At 44.6% G+C, this 16,125-nt stretch overlaps 1 protein-coding gene and 1 long non-coding RNA gene across 3 annotated transcripts; one reads left to right on the top strand and one right to left on the bottom strand.

The window, feature by feature from the left end:
* Positions 1 to 3,035: 3,035 nt before the first annotated feature.
* LDHB (lactate dehydrogenase B) lies at positions 3,036 to 13,861 on the bottom strand. 2 transcript variants are annotated; one of them, XM_085049045.1, is made up of 8 exons: positions 13,709 to 13,861; positions 12,315 to 12,446; positions 9,181 to 9,298; positions 8,524 to 8,697; positions 6,485 to 6,658; positions 5,090 to 5,207; positions 4,120 to 4,243; positions 3,036 to 3,387 (listed from the first exon to the last, which is right to left on the bottom strand). In XM_085049045.1, exons 2-8 carry the CDS (start codon positions 12,438 to 12,440, stop codon positions 3,220 to 3,222), a joined length of 1,002 nt encoding a protein of 333 aa, XP_084905171.1. In that variant the 5' UTR covers positions 12,441 to 12,446; positions 13,709 to 13,861; the 3' UTR covers positions 3,036 to 3,219. The 2 variants fall into 2 exon arrangements, with proteins under 2 accessions (XP_084905171.1, XP_084905170.1); XM_085049044.1 differs by lacking the exon at positions 13,709 to 13,861 and adding an exon at positions 13,303 to 13,503.
* Positions 12,454 to 15,635, top strand: LOC146443898 (uncharacterized). Its single transcript, XR_014849357.1, has 2 exons — positions 12,454 to 12,543; positions 15,426 to 15,635. It is a non-coding gene; the product is annotated as an uncharacterized LOC146443898 (long non-coding RNA).
* The last annotated feature ends 490 nt before the right edge of the window (positions 15,636 to 16,125 follow it).

The raw sequence follows: 16,125 nt of genomic DNA, 5'->3' as shown, positions 1-16,125 counted from the left end.
CATCAGGGAGTTCAGCATCTACATTCCACAGAGAGTTTGTGGCCTAATTGTTCTCATTTATACCTGTAAACCAGGGAAAACAGCATTTCTTTGCAGCACAAGGCTAACATGAACTTTGTGTAAACACAAGGCAACAGGAACTCTGTGAGCAACTAAAGTCCCCTACTTACCATAAACCACAGTTCTAAGTCAGCTGGTGGGAAAGTCATATAAGCACTACAAGTCTTCAAAATACATTTATAAGACATTTTCATCCCTTTGCAGCTATGTGTTCTTTTTAATGCTGTCTCACTGTTTAAACCTGCCCTCAATTCCCTGCCCCAATTCTATCCTTTGACTAACAAAAAATGTACATGATTTAACATTAAAAGTCACTAAAATCCTTTGTGTCTCTGTTGTCTGTCAGCATCTATTTGTCTGACATTTGCAGGGCAGTCAGACAGTCTTTCTGTTCTGTAGCCAGTATTTGTGCACCTGCAAAGACAAGGGGGTCCAGAATGTTATGGCAATTAAAATAACATTACTGATCTTACCCTGAGTGACCAGAGCAAGTTGTCCTCAGCTTTCTGAAGTGTTTCTTCTGGCTGGCTGCACTACTCTGTCCAACAGCACCACAATGTTCTCTGTTGGACCAAGGAGTGACCAAGGTACCTCTTGACACCTAGGAATGTGGCTAAAAACCTCTATTGCCTTTCTTGGGATAAAATAAGAACAAAGTTCAAGTATTAATGGCCTGGACGAGCAAAGCATACAGAAGATAAACATGAGTCTATTATATTTGGATAAAAACCCACAGATGTCCTGTAGCAATATTGTTATTTGGGAATTTAAATAGTTGATATCAGACTATATTGTGGATAGACTCCTAATAACAGGAGGTGATAGGCTGGTATTTTATAAAAATACACAGGGAAGCTATCCTGCAGACATGCAACTGCAATGAAGAAGCAAGATTGTGTGGAAAGGTTCCCAACAAAAAAAAAAAAAATCAGGATATAATTAAGGTACTTGCATAGGGCTTAGAAACATCAGTGGATGCAAGTAATAGCTGAAGAGCCTATTTATAAAATCTTAAACCCCCCCTAAACCTAGGACTCTTTCCTATTTACAGTTTTGAACCAGTCCCCTGTAATGCCCAGGCCTATTCACTGCTGCTTTAATTTTTTAGAATTTTTCTTCATGATGTCATATCCCCAAAAGCAGAAGCTGAATAAAGGAAAGTAGAAAGGAACAAAAAAGGTAGGGATACAGGGAGGTTGCTGATGTGCTAAGAAAAGTGCTCTCCATGCAAACCAATGTTTTCTTCATTCCTTCAGTTCTCTCTTTCACCACTCACAGTGTTCTAACAGAACGTATTTTGTCACTAGTTCCAGGTGCTTAATGTCTGGGCACTAAAGAGCTTTCTAAGTCTGTGATCACTAACCACCAAAGCCTCCTCTGTGGACTTAGAAGGGACTGAAGTAGCTGACAGACAGCAGGTGACAGAATCCCCCAGCTCAAGCACCAGGATGTTCAAAATGTAGCTTTGGGTCTCAGTTTGCCAACCCCAGAACAAGGTCTGACCCATTATAATGGGTGAGGATGCAATCAGTGAGAAACCCAGTTTAAGATAGCCAGGTGATCTTCAGAAATCAGTATTCACCATCAGATGGGGAAAGGGCTCACTGCCATTTCCCTGAGGCAACTCTTCATGCACATCACTCAAGAGTCCTGCAAGACAAGGTCCCACAGCACAGCTTTGAACTACTTCATTAACTGAGAACAGCGTATGAACAAAGCCAGGAAGGGACTGTGCAAGGTTCCTGTTCTAGATGTGCCCAGGTGAATATTCTCAAGGGGTGTGTTCTGAAAAGAGCAGCAGCTTCTGCCATTTACCTCCTAACCGCTGATCAGGAACAGTTCTTAGCAGGAACTTTAATCCACCCAGGAGTGAAAAGTCTTCCAGTAAGATCACCACACCAAGATAGGAAAGCAGAGAATATAATTTTCTCCCTCCTACTGGCAAAGAAGTCTGGAATTTAGCCTGTAACTAAGAATAAAACATCTCCCAAGATCTCCCTGGGATACCCTTTGTAAATAATGCTGTCAGCAGCATCCCATGCATATTTCAATAACTACATGGTACTTACTGAATCACAGAAGTTATCCTGCAATGTAACAACACTTGCATGATCTTCCATTTTAAAAGGAACTACAAAAATTAAGCTACCTGCTTGTGAATATGTTTTAGTCCACTATCCAAAGCATTTTTATGCAGATAGCAAAGAGCTTTAAATTGCTCCAGCACTGTCTCAGACCTTTTGTTATGAAACAAAACTTACAGGCTCCACAAGACAGCTGGATTTGATACTGTCTGTCCCCTGGACACTTAGGTTAAACAGTTCTATTTTATGGTTAATATTTACTCCATTATGGTGATTAAGAAATAAACTACAGGATTTTTTTTAACCTGTTCCCCTCCAAGTAGGGAGACTTTAACAATCATGCTGAAATTTAGAGATTTATGACCCAACTTGGCTTGTTTAATAAACAAGGCTTCAATCAGAGCATTCTGGTCTAACTCCAGAAAAACCTTGACTTTTGGAAAATCAAATAGAAAAACCTTGTTTTTCCAAACATTATAAAAATCAGACACCATTAACAAGCAAAGAATGTAATCCAGAAGAGAGAAGAATATGTGGGACTCTTTCTAGGCCAGTGGCATACAGAATCTTATTGTTGGCATACTTTTGGCTGGTGGCACAGAGGCAAATGCCCGTTCCATTTCCTCTACCCATCAGTAAAAAGTAGGAAGTATATTCTATCAGAAACAGTTCTGGGAATGAACTACACTTGGCACCTGGACCGAGAAAAGCCTTGCAGCAATGTGGTGTTAGTGAAATCCACCATTTTACTATTCTACATTGTTTCTAACCTTTTAAAAAGACACATCAAGTCTACACTTCCATGCAGTCGTGGCAAACACTAAAGAAGAATACCAGAGCAAGACATAGATAATTTACATGCTGTAAATAAATCACTAGGACAACCAAAGATGCCTGAAAATCGCTTTATTTGTTCGTAAGGTTTGTGCGTTACAGCAAGCAGAAGTTCAGCTACCATGGACGAACGTCTGGAAGAGCATTTAATGTTAACCATTGAGATATATAGTGAGTAGAGCCCACACCTGCACACAACATGCTGGTTGGTTTTCTATTGCTGAAACCTAACATTCACGAGTTACAGATCCTTGAGATCTTTCTGGGTGCTCCACAGTGTATCCGCGCTCTTCTTCAGCTGGGTCACTTCATCGTCCTTCAGCTTTTGGTTGATGACACTTGTCAAGCCAGAGGCACTTAATACACAAGGAAGGCTCAAGAAGACATCATTCTCAATGCCATACATGCCCTGCCACAAACAAAAGAGATCAGACATTGGTCCCTCACCATGGATCTGTGGCTGGTTTATACTGCAGGGAACCTCTTGAGAGCAGAGCTCAAAAATGATCATTTTACAACCTGCAGAAAAGTTTTAGCCACAATGCGTTTGAGAAAAATACTACAGAGCTGTTTTGGACCAAATACCTAGCAACACCAAGACAGCTGATGGCAGAAACCCCGCTTTCAAAGCTCTCACTTTTAGTTATGTAAAGTAAGGAGCTGGAAAGATTCAGACACGGGATTAGGACAGGTCAACATAGGGAGCAGTTCTGCCTGCTCAGAGTCCTTGCTGTTCCAGAGTTGTGGAGCTGCTACACACCAGATGCAGCCAGCTACACCAGCTATAAAATGACACAGCTCTCCTCCCTAGAATCTTGCCAGCCAGTGGTTCCTGGAATCATAGCTGGGCCTCCCAAGAAGTTTTCCACTTTTACACTGAAACTTCCTTTCAAGGAATCTGCATGCCACATGTGGCAAAGCTTTACACAAGGGTAATACAGCACAGAGAATTTTATTTTCAACTCCACACTTGTGAGAGGGGAGTAGGCTAAGAGGTCAGCCTAGAAAAAACAGCAATAGTAAGCTCCCATTTGAAAGTCAGAGTACTATTTCACAAAGCTTCCCTAGTTCAGCACCTTGCTAATTGAGACTATTTATGAATGAAATGAACCAGAATGTCCAGTCACCTCCCAGTTCTTACCTTTACCAGTGTGGAGACTGAATGAACCCGGTGCAGGTTCTTCAGTATGGTCTCACAGAGGTCAGCCACACTAAGGCCAATAGCCCAGTTTGTGTATCCCTTCAATTTGATCACCTCGTAGGCACTAAAGAAACATTGAAATACAATTGGATTAAGATGTCTTCAAACAAGACACTGCAGATTGCAAGTCTTAAAACCAGTGAATGTTACCCATTTAAAAATTTTCAAATTCCTGCAATACAGTTTTGAAAACGCTCAAGTAGGAGAGTTTTGTGTTGCAGCATTACAGGATAAAGCATGAAGCCTACATCACCCCCTAAGCATAATAAAGAATCCTGTTGTTCTCACAGAATTAGCTGGAAAGAAAATTAGCTCCCACCTAGGAAGAGTTCTTAGTGTTAAGTATAAAACTACACCTATATCTGACAAGTTCTCTATTTCAGTCAGGGGCACAATGGAATAGGTAAACACTTAAAGTAAAGCACCACCTACACTCACATCCTGTTTTTAGCCAACATCTGCACACACTTGATCCCAGGGAGTGTATACAAGTGTATATTCAGTTCACAAATTATTTAGCAACATGCAGTCAGCTGTACACAATGCCTCCTGCATCCACAAAGACAATTCTCCCCAACACTCTGCTCACAGAAACATGCTACCTTTTCCTGCTCTTGTGCCCTCTGAACAAAGGTTACCCATTTAAGAAGCTCCGTGTGGGTAAACAAGCACACACAGCTCTAGGTGCTCCAGCACTTGAGTGGGTTTGTTATGCAACAGCTTGTCTCACTGCAGGATAATGAAGCTTACCAGCTGAAATCCTGCTTTTCTGTGTATAAACCAGCAGTACCACTCACTCAAGCAACCCTCTACCTAAGAGGGCATGCGAGCTGCAGCAGAACAGAGGCAGAGTGCAGACAAGCTGCTTTCAGCATGGCATCCATCCAAGTTATCCCTCAGGTCATCATACCTTAGAACCACTTGCTTGTGGACCTCCTTCCAGTTCTCAGGATCTGAGTCAGTTCCCATGGCAGGGTGCAGCTCCTGGAGGGAAACCCCTGCCACATTAACTCCACTCCAAACAGCCACTGCAATAGAGGCAGGACATCAGTGTCAACAGCACTTGGCAACTCTCCCTCCACCTTTCCTAGCTAAAATAACTGGAAACAAAGTAGGAGCAGCCAGCAGTGGTTGAGGCAGATTGTAAGTTTTTATTTAGCTACAGTTAAATCTAGGAACTCTGGGGTCAAATATGAGACTGTTTTAGTACTGGCATTTTACACTGTCAGTTGTACAAGTTAGTTGTAATGTGTGACAGCAGAACTTTCAGACCCTGAAAGTTTCTGAAATCAGAAACATCAAATTCTAGTAAAAACGTGTATCAGCTACCCAGTCTTTCAAAATTAATTTTACTCATAACTGCTGCGAGGATGTATTTGCTGATTCACTGATCAGTATGAGGGTTAACCTTCAAGTCTATTCTTATTTACATGAATAAGAGGGTAGCAATATGCAAACTGAGAATATCAAGACAGGAATTTGCACCTCTCCCTGCATCCTGGAAGCTTAGAGGCAGGCTCAGTCTCCGTTTGTAGGAATTAAGTAGGAATTCTGAGTCACTTCAAAGCAAAAGCAGCTGTGATAATGACACAGGATGAGCTCTGCATATGCTCAGCCTAACTCTGCTTTCACTGGTGTAAGGCTGGCTACGATAACTGCTGCTGTTGATCAGACACTGTACTTTGATCAAATGCAATGGGATATTGAAGAGGTGGCTCCTTCAGAAATACACAGCATGAAAACAAAGCAGTATCAACCTACATAAATGTTCTGCTGCACCATTTCAGACTTGGAATACGTGAACTAAACTAAGAGAGATTAACTAGTTTGATTTCACAAAGTTTTAAAACCATCTTTGCTTTGAATGGCAAAGAGAAAAGTCACAAAGTATGGTAAGGGATAATTTTGTTAACCTGAATCTGTGTTGCTAGAACAAGTTCTGCCACTGACCTAGCAATTGCTGATACTGCTTTCAGAGGAGAGTTGTGCTACTGGCTATGGAATGGTACTCCAAAAACTGAGCATAAAGAGAAGTAGCAAGCTGTAGGCTTTGGGACACAACTTCAGCTCACAAAATTGGCCTTTTCAGTCCAGGGTTTAATCATACAGGCACAATCACATTTATTAAATATGCGTAGGTAGATTTCCTGGCCTTCTCTGAACACTAATCTTCATAAAAATACAACAAAGTCCCAGTTACTCAAGCTCAGCTGGGTCTGTTCTCACAGAATCCCCTTACACAGCTCAGGCCTCAACCTCTAATAGGATATTGCTCATTCCCAGGGAGGTCAGAACTGCTCCTTACCACTGGAATCACCGTGCTCTCCCAAGATCCAACCATGGCAGCTGCTTGGATGGATCCCAAGTCTCTCAGACATCAGATAACGGAATCTGGCTGTGTCCAGATTGCAGCCACTTCCAATCACACGGTGTTTTGGCAGCCCACTCAGCTTCCATGTGACATAGGTTAATACATCCACTGCAGAGAAAAGCATGCATGGTAAATGAAACTCCACCTACACCAAGAATGCTCCAACAATTACCTTACTGAGTGCAGCCGGGCAACCAGGAGGACTGGAAACACAGCTGTGCTCACGCGTCAAAGGATTTTGGGTCTGACTATTTGTGGGATTAAAATGGAGGCACTGCTTGGAATTTTTAAACAGTAGCTTGATGAAATTTTCCTATGAAAATTTGAGGAATATCTTTGGAGATTAGACTCCTACCAGCTAAGGCTGGACACTTTTTTTGTCACAGTAAAGCCCCAGGGCATTCAGAACTGGGACTGATCTCATGTGGCTAAAACATTCCAGTAATTTCCTGAAGTAATGTTCCCTCCCAGTTCACCATCACAACAGGTAAAACAATTTACAATCAAAAGGTTGAGATTTACATACTCTTCGTAGTTGGTAATTCCTCCAGTTTAATTTCTTGATCTGTGCACTAAGCAGTTTCTGCATTTAGCACTTCTGCAGCATGGAAAGTCAGATGAGCTATGTGCTTTAGCTGCCTGTGTTTCTAAAAATACAGTTTTAGGGGAAAAAAAACCCAAAGCTAGGTAGGGCAGACAGAAGGATGTGAGCAGAGAGAAAAACCTCTAATCCACACCTCAAAGCAACAATAATAACCAGGCTGCAATAATTAATTATGACTCCAACTCTGAGGAGCCAGGCAGCTCTCAGGAGGAAACATGTTTGTGTGCACAGATCTGAAATACATCATTTGCTCTGCTCAGGCACCAAAGCACAGTTCACACCTCACTGTCACAAGTGGCACGTTCCCTACAGCTTCAGCTGGGGCAGGGAAGGCCATCAAGGTCACACACCAACACACATGCAGTGCACACCCCTGAAGTCCCCTCTCATGGCCTCACAGTGACCTTCACTACATAAGACTAGTGGACAAAACTTCACACACTGAGAAAATAAAGGATTATGAAAATAATTCTGAAAAAGCCACATGCAATTCTCCTCCTGCAGCTGCTCTGTTGGAGAGAAGTCTGCAGGTTGAATTCAGCCTTGCTAGGACAAGAACAGCCTGATCTTTGTCTCAGTTTGATTTTTAGATAAGTGTTTAAAACTGCTGCAAGTCACTGTATTTGCTGAGAACACCAGCTAATTGTACACCAGCTAATTACTCAAACCCCAGCAGAGTTGCATGCACTGGTTCCACTCTGCCAGGCTACATTTAAAAGCAGTGTCGCTCCACCACCAGACTGGAGCCTCACTGAGGTAGGACTGGCCTCACTCAGATGTTGAATTAAGCAAAGACAGCTCTACAGGGACACCCTACAAAGCACATCAGAACATTTACAATCACCTTTAGACATCCAAATATCCAAACTGTCTCAGTGCAATTAGATACTTGCAAGAGAACACACAAATATGCATCATTGACTAAGTCTTCTTCTGTTTTAACTGAACTGTGGAGTACAGTCAGCCCTTGTTCCACCACAGGCTTCAGCATGCAAATTCTTTTTCCTGAAAATAAAGCCATGACTATGGGGCAAGTTCTTCATGTTGACAAACAATCATATCCTATCCACAAAAGCTATCCATTAGAGATAAAAGTTTTAAAACTTCCTACTGCTTAAGCCAAAGTACACAAAGAACTGATTACAAAGCATTCTTTTAAAATATGAACACTGTGACAAGTTCTGAATAAAGAAAGCATCAGAAAGTACAGAATATTTCTCTGTACTCTGCTGTTAGCAACTAAATGAGAGATGTCCACAAAAACCTATTAATTTTCAACAATTTGCATTTGAAGAGATTTTCTGAGAACTAACCAGTGTTTTATTTTGTCAAATCAAATTTCTAAGTGTTTAGGAAAAGACTGCCTTACCTGGATTGGAAACCACCAGGATGATGCAGTTGGGGCTGTACTTCACAACCTGAGGAATGATGAATTTGAAGACATTCACATTCCTCTGCACCAGGTTGAGCCGACTCTCCCCCTCCTGCTGACGGACTCCTGCAGTCACCACCACGACCTTGGAGTTGGCAGTGACAGCATAGTCTATGCAGAGCACAGGGGAGAAGGTACAGAGTGCGTTTAAAATAATTCCACTGATCCCAGGAGCATTGTGTTAATGCAGGTGTTACAGGGAGTTGCTCTACTGTGCATTGCATTCAAACCCAAAAACATGAGGCACCATCTCAGGACATCGACCTGATGTAACAACATGTGGGTGTGGAAGTTCTGAATTTTATTTCCACTATGAAAATAAAACTATTTCTTCTACATCAAAGAGGGACTACATTTTCACTAAGATCAGTTTTACTAAACAAGCCCCAAATTGTAAAGTGTAAAGAGATTTAAGGGGGAGCCCAGATTAAGAGCCTCTCCCATTATAGTGTTCATCTGAACTCTCACCCCAACTCACATACTTCACCTTTCCCATGCCAAATCCTAAGAGTTCTTTAGGATTGTATAACTAATTCTCCAGTATTAAGCAAAGTCACAGAATATCAGTATTAAATAAAAGAAACAGAAGTGCACCTTTGTCTGCCACAATCTTGTGAGTGTGAAGGAACAGGCTCCCATGCTGTAGATCCATCATCTCTCCTTTTAGTTTGTCTTCCATAACATCAACCAGAGCAAGCTCATCGCAAAGACCCTGAAAACAACAAAATAGTTCACGTGCATTTTAAAGTTGCCCAGAGTTGAACTATATTACACTTTAAAGTAACACATTACACCCATCTGAAAGCACCTCTTCTCCAAATAAACCAGTGGGACAGCACTATCCCAGTGTTCTGATGTGTCTCACAAAACCCAGAAGCGACTACACTACAGGTTCATGAAACTCAACTCAGACTTTCCAAAAAAAGGTATTATTTTTGGGGAGTTAGAGTGCACAGCCAGCCTTTGCTAGGAAAGCACTTCATAATCTAGTTATTACCTTTGGAAAAGAGCTCCATCTTTCACACTTGCAACAAACCTTCTAAATCTATCCAGCAAATAGGCCTGTTTAAAATACCTAAACATCTAAAAGTACACACCACATAACTATCAAATAAGTATTCTCTTTCAACATGCCATCAGTCAATTCATTTCACAAAAACAGACAATGGGAACAGACTTCTTCAATATTAAAATCAAGAGAAAAAGGATTCTTTAGCTATTTTTCTCTACAGGTGTTATGTATTTATGTTGCAAAACAGATTTGGCCACGTATTTGTTGTAAAGTTGAGAGAAAACATCATACAGCCTCAGATCAGGAAAACACTGAAATATGGGGGTGGAGGAGAAAAAGGCTTTCTGCTCTGATGCAAAGCTTTGCTGTCTTTTGACAGAAATGTTACTACCCTGCTACACTATCATTAAAGGCTTATCATGCAGTAAATTACACCAAAACTCAAATTACTACTTCTCTTTATTTTCCTAGATACCTACACCCAATTTGAAAGCAGTTTAGCCATTTTTAGCAACTAAAATACTTCAAACACGAAAGAATAGGCACTGTTTTTCCTGTGAAGAAATGTATTTAACAGCAGGCATATTTAACATTTTCATTTCCTACTTTAAAATAATGTTAGTTTACTGCTTCTTTGTGCATTGCTTCCTTTAGCAGCTGATTTTATTAACTGCTGAGGGAAAAGCACAGTAATCTGTAATTGTACTTTTTGTTTTCAAAATAGCCTGCAGGTTAAAATTATTCTTGGTTGTTTAGACACTATGAGAAAGCATCCTTAACTGAAATCACTAGTGTTAAACCAGTTAAAAGTTAGTGCAGTCAGAATTTGAAATAATGTTTGCACATGTGCAATTATGGATAGATTTATTCACACACATCCAGACCACATGGGACTTGCAGTATAGAACTTGCAACCAATATTCCCCATACTTTGCAGGTTCCAAGAACCAATTCTCACTGAAACAGAGGAGCAGCTGGAATAGCTCTCCAAAGACTGATTTCATGAATTTGCATCACTTGCCTAGAGGAGATTTCATCTCTTTATTACCACATAGAGGAACAAAGCTTTACACAAACTCATTTTCATTGAGAGCAGTTATTTGTGGCTGTGGAGATGCTCCCATTTCTAAATCAGTACGGCAACATCAATGACTTGTCTCTAACTGAGCAGGAGCTAAAAATAACCCATGTGGAAGTTTTAGCATCATGCAAATTTATACATTTAATACCACACAAGTAAACTGAAATCCCTATTGGAGCCAGGCATCTTGCACAAGTCAAATCCACATCTTATTGGTCGGCAGTGGCTGAACATGAGCCAGCCCAGCTAGCCAAAAAGGCCAAAGGCATTCTGGCTGTATCAGGAACAGTGTGGCCAGCAGGACCAGAGCAGTGATTGTCCCCCTGGAGTTGGCTCTGGTGAGGCCACAGCTCAAATCTGTGTTCCCTCACAAGGGAACAGAGGTGGGGAATGGTCTGGAGCACCAAGAGGGGCTGAGGGAACAGGGGGAAGCTCAGCCTGGAGAAAAGGAGGCTCAGGGGGACCTTCTGGCTCTGTACAACTCCTGACAGGACAGGGCAGCCAGGTGGTAGCTAGGCTCTGCTCCCAGGCAGCAAGGGACAGGACACAGGCTGTGCCAGGGGAGGTTTAGATTGGATAGGAGGAAAAAAATCCTCACTGGAAGGCTGGTCAGGCATTGAAACAGGCTGCCTAGGGAAGCTGTTGGGTGACAATCCCTGGATGTGTTTATAAGACTTTCAGATGTGGCACTTGGGGACATGCTGGACCTAGCAGTGCTGGGTTAATGGCTGGTCTCAATTATCTTAAGAGGTCTTTTCCAGCCTAAATGATTCTATTACTCTAATTCAGTTACAAACAAAACATTATAAATAAATTGAACATTATAAAGAAATTAAAATATTATAAATAAAACATTATAAAAACGTTTTATACTGCAGCATATAGTTGTGAGAGTAAGAGCAGAAGACTGGCTGAAATACACTCCCTATCATCATCCATGCTTGAAGAATTTAAAACCAGTGTTTACTCTGGGTTTGGTGCACACTATTCATTAAAAGTAAAATTTTGTGTTTAGATATCTGAAAGCACAGTTTGATCCTGCTTAGAACAGTGCACTAAGCACAAGTGAATGCTGAATTGTACTTCAATTTGTAGTAATATCACCTGGCTCCCTCACAGGTTACAGCACTTCAAATATAACTGATTTCTACTGAAGGGGCTAGCAGTATTTTCAGTTATTGTGGCACATATTCTTTAAAAGAATAAAAAGCAAACATTCATAGTTCTGATTCCTATCCCTTATTTCACCTAGATTTTTCTCTGTCCCCATTCTTTGCCTAGCAGAGCTCCCTCACCAAGCAAACCCCAGCTTTGCTATGTAAGAATAAGAAAATTAAGATGAGAATGAAAAGTTTGGCAATGCTTCAGAGCCATCCCTCCCTACATCCTCGCAGCAGCCTGCAAAATTACTCTGCCCGATGAGAGATTTACTGCTAAGCACAGATGGAAACGTGAGGAAACAAGGAGAGGCTGGATGGGGAGGTCAGGCTTGTAGGTCACCGCTTGCTTACCCGAGCTGCAAGTGATTCATTGCTGTACCAACCTCCCAAATTCCCCACCCTTTGCTAAGGCAAAGAGGCAGTGCAGAGCAGACAGCAGGGGGGGCTTGGAGAGCGCGCTGTCCTTGAGCCATACCTTTCCAAGGACGCTGATAGCACAGGCCATCCCAACCTGGCCAACCCCCACGATGGTGATCTTGTTGTTGGGGGTCGTGGCTCCCGCCGCGATGGGGCTGATCAGCTTGTCCTTGAGAGTGGCCATGGTGTTCTGCGAGGAGAGACAGCGCGATGTAGCTCAGAGCGGGCCGGAGGGAGCCGAAAGGCATGTTCTGAATGGAGGAGTCACCTGCCACAGCCCGCTTTACGTAAGGCAGCTCCGGGCACGCTGCCCTTGCTCGCAGGGCTCCTTCCCAGCCAGCAGTCACCGCACACCGCACCGCCCACACCCTCCGCGGCCACGGGGCTCCGGCTCCCGGGAGGAGCTCCTCTTGCCAGCGGCTGAACGCGAGCCATTTCGGCAGCACATCCCGCTACCGGCGTTCCCAGAGCCGCCCGCCGGAGGGGGAAATTCCAGCAGCCTCGGCGGCCCCTGGGCACTCCCCTCTCCGCACACCGGGGCTCTCCGGCGCGACTGCTCGGGCTCCACCGCCTCCTTCCCGCGGGCCCGCAGCTAGAGCCCTCGGCGGGGCGCGCAGGCCGCACGGCAGCCAAGGCCCGGGCGGCACCGGGGGGCCCTGAGCACGGCCCGAGCCACCGCCCGCTCCCGCCGCCCCGAACGCTAACCCGAACCCTCGGCAGCCACAGGCCGCCGCCGGTCCTCCCACGACCCCCAGCCTCGGGGGCCGCAGCCACAGCCCCGCTCCGGCTACCCCGAACCCCAGCGCGGGGGGCCGCAGCCGGCCCCGGCCATCCCAGATCCAAACCCGAACCATCGGGAGGCACAGCCCAGCTCCCCTCATCCCGAACCCCCGCGAGCCAGGCCCGGCTCCAGCCAGCCCGGGCATCATCCGGCCGCCAGGCAGGGATGCTCGGCCCGCGGCAAGGGCCTGACCCCGGCGGGACCGAGCCGCCCGGGGGGAGAAGGGACGGGCGGGCTCGGCAGCTCTCCAGCACCCCGTACGCACCGGGCAGCGGGAGCAGGGCAGCAGCGGCGAGGGCAGCGCAGCGTGCGGGGCTCGAGCAATGAGCGCTCCGCAACGGAAGGGGCGGGCCCGGCGGCGGGGCTGGGGGGAGGCGGCGGCCGCGCTCAATCCCGGCCAAGGACGGAGCCTCAAGGATGCCGCCGCTCCGCCCCGAGTCCGCAGTGGCGCAGGGCTGGCGGTGCCGGCCGGGGGCTGTGTAACAGCCGGTGTCCCGCGGGCTGCACGGCCCGAGCAGCCGTTGGGCGGCGGGCACGGCTCTCTCAGCGGGCACGGCTCGCAGCGGGCACGGCTCTCTGCGGGCACCCCGCGAGGGTTGGTCCCTGAGCCGCGGGCTCGGCCACGATCGCTGCAGGCGGGAGTACAATACTGCAGAAATAACGCGTTCTACCTGTTCTGCCTCCGCGGCGAAGTTGCTCAAGTTGGCGTATCTGCTCAGTCAGGGGTATCTGATTTTTGCGCTGATTTCTGCCCTGAGGATTGGATTTTCTGCACTCCGGTTGGAATTTTAGCGGCTGGATGAATCCGGCCTGGAGCCAGAAATAAAGGATGTAACCTGAGGCAGGGCGACGAGGAATGTAACCTGAGCAGAGGCACCACCGCGCCTCCTCCCTCTCCCTCGGCTTCGGCCACATCCGTATCGCACTGTCCCTCTTTTTCGCGATATCCCAGCAGGGCATCCCTTTAAAATTGCAATGTACAGGAATAAGCGTAAATGTAGTTTCATGCCTTGTGAAAGTAATAAGCACGTCCGGCACTGTAAGTAGCAGTAAGAGTCATGATCTTTTCCCCTCGCACCCACAGAACCGAAAAACTGAAAATCTGGGTATATAATCGGCCAATGCTGCTGATTCCTTGAGATTCCTCCAGCACTAAAGCATGCAAAATACGGAAAAATAACAGTGTTTTCATCTAGTGCTGTAACATTACATCTTTCTAGCTGTAAAGGAGAGAAACAGAGGCAAAACACTGAATTGTGTGCAATTCGTTGCACTGGGGAAGAAACCAGATTTTAGGTTCTTCATCACACATGATTAAGTCTCTCTCAGAAGAGGGAAAGCAGATTCCAGAGTCCTCCCAAAGAAGTCACTGGGTTAATTGTGACTAGGCAGAGAGCCTAGTTCTGCCTGCCTACAACTATGGCTACCTTTTTTTTTCCTTTTCCTGTTGCTGCAGCTAGTTTAAAATTTTGTTGTGTGTTTGGGGGTTTTGTTGTTGCTGTTGTGTGTTGGGGTTTTTTGTTTGGTTGGTTTTTTTGGCCAGGTTCAGTAATAACTGGATTGTTTCCCTCTGGCTCACTAAGCAGCCAAACAAAAAAGATGGTGTGAGCCCAAGAGAGGTGGTGAGCACGGTGGAGAGCAAAGGATGAAACCTAATGTTAAATCACCATCTAACCATGTCCTACTTTGCTTCTTTACATTGTTTGGTGTTGCAAAGGGTCCCCTGGAGGGAAAGAAATTAATGAAGCCATCTACATGGTGCTTCAGGTAGCAGTTTGCTGTAAGAACATCAATTCCAGACTTTGAAATTACAGCTGCAATGGAAGCTAGAGGTAAATAATTACACAATGAAATGGAAGGGTAAGAATATCTTCTATAATCACAACGGGAACACGCACAGCTGAACTTTAAGGAAATAGGGAGGAAGGGAGATGAAAAGGTTCTGCAGAGTTTAGGGAAGGACCAGAGCAAGGTTTTTTCATTCCTGCACCAAAACCATGGGTTCTTGTCCTGCCAGTGCCTGTTGTGAGGAACGTTCACCACTGCATTATGTCTACTTTGGACAGGATCTTTCTCTCTCCTTATGAACTTTCAACAATCAATTATCACCATGGCATTTGTAATTAGAGAGGGAAATGCCACATTCCTAGTTGGAAGATATTAAAGCTTTAAAAGGCAGACTGGACCATTTACCACAGGTTACAACAGCTCTTCTGGGCCTTTAGATCAGGCTTCATTTTGCATGCAGTGCTAAAAGCACAGGATATTTAATCCCCTCCTTGAAGTCCTTTCAATCTAAATAGACAAGGCAGGAGCAAGACAGTGGGTGGAAGAAAGAAGCTTATTCCCTCTTCCTGCTCTTAATTATTTACTTATTTGTTGTTCCAGATGATGGAGGATTGAGGCACAGAAAGGTGAAAAGATCTCCCCAGGGTGACACGGAAAGTCTTCGGGTGACATGTCACAGTTTCAAAGTTCAGCTCTAGTTTGGCAACATTGGCATTTTTGATGAAGTGCAGTCTTCCAGAAAAACAAACCCTAGTGTTAAGCGACACAGTCTAAATAAATTTGCCTGGTAACCTTGCTACAGTTACAACATACCTTTTGAGTATACATTTTAATCATTTCAACTTTTGGGTTGTGTACAAAGTGTGTAATTTGGTAAGTCTGATATAGTTCACTACTTGCATCTGTCCTGTCATCTTCCCAAGATCCATGAAAGTAGGTAGGATTTCCCTGCTGCTTCTTTTTTCCAAAACTACTGTTAAACCTGATTAAAAAGAGAGATCTCAGCTGAAAAACTCTGTTGATGGGACTGTTTCATACAGCAAGATGTTGATGGACTGATGGTCATGGTCTGATGATGGCTGTAGTCCTAAATCACAAAGAATTTAACCTAGGAAGGGAAGGAACCCATTAGACCACAAGATGGGATGCAGGGCTGGTGGCAATGTAAATACCATCTCTCAGTGTGTTAGGCCTGATAGATCAGGTCCTTGCCCTGCAGGATGGATGTGTTCTGAGGATTCTTTCATTTAGATGTAATGGAGGGAAAAGAATTAGTTGTGTAGGTTTGCAAAGTACAGAT

The sequence above is a fragment of the Lichenostomus cassidix genome, chromosome 1Aa (genome assembly GCF_008360975.1).
Source record: "Lichenostomus cassidix isolate B80296 chromosome 1Aa, HeHo_3.0, whole genome shotgun sequence".
Classification (NCBI taxonomy): Eukaryota; Metazoa; Chordata; class Aves; order Passeriformes; family Meliphagidae; genus Lichenostomus; species Lichenostomus cassidix.
This window is presented reverse-complemented; position numbering and strand designations above follow the sequence as displayed.

What these genes read in the sequence shown, in the direction of transcription:
- LDHB (XM_085049045.1), bottom strand. Translation starts at nt 12,440, where the DNA reads ATGGCCACTCTCAAGGACAAGCTGATCAGCCCCATCGCGGCGGGAGCC. An exon ending in CAAGATTGTGGCAGACAAAG is followed by an intron (nt 8,698 to 9,180) that starts GTGCACTTCTGT and finishes TGCTCTGCATAG; the next exon opens with ACTATGCTGTCACTGCCAAC. An exon ending in CACAAGCAAGTGGTTCTAAG is followed by an intron (nt 4,244 to 5,089) that starts GTATGATGACCT and finishes ATGTTTCTTTAG; the next exon opens with TGCCTACGAGGTGATCAAAT.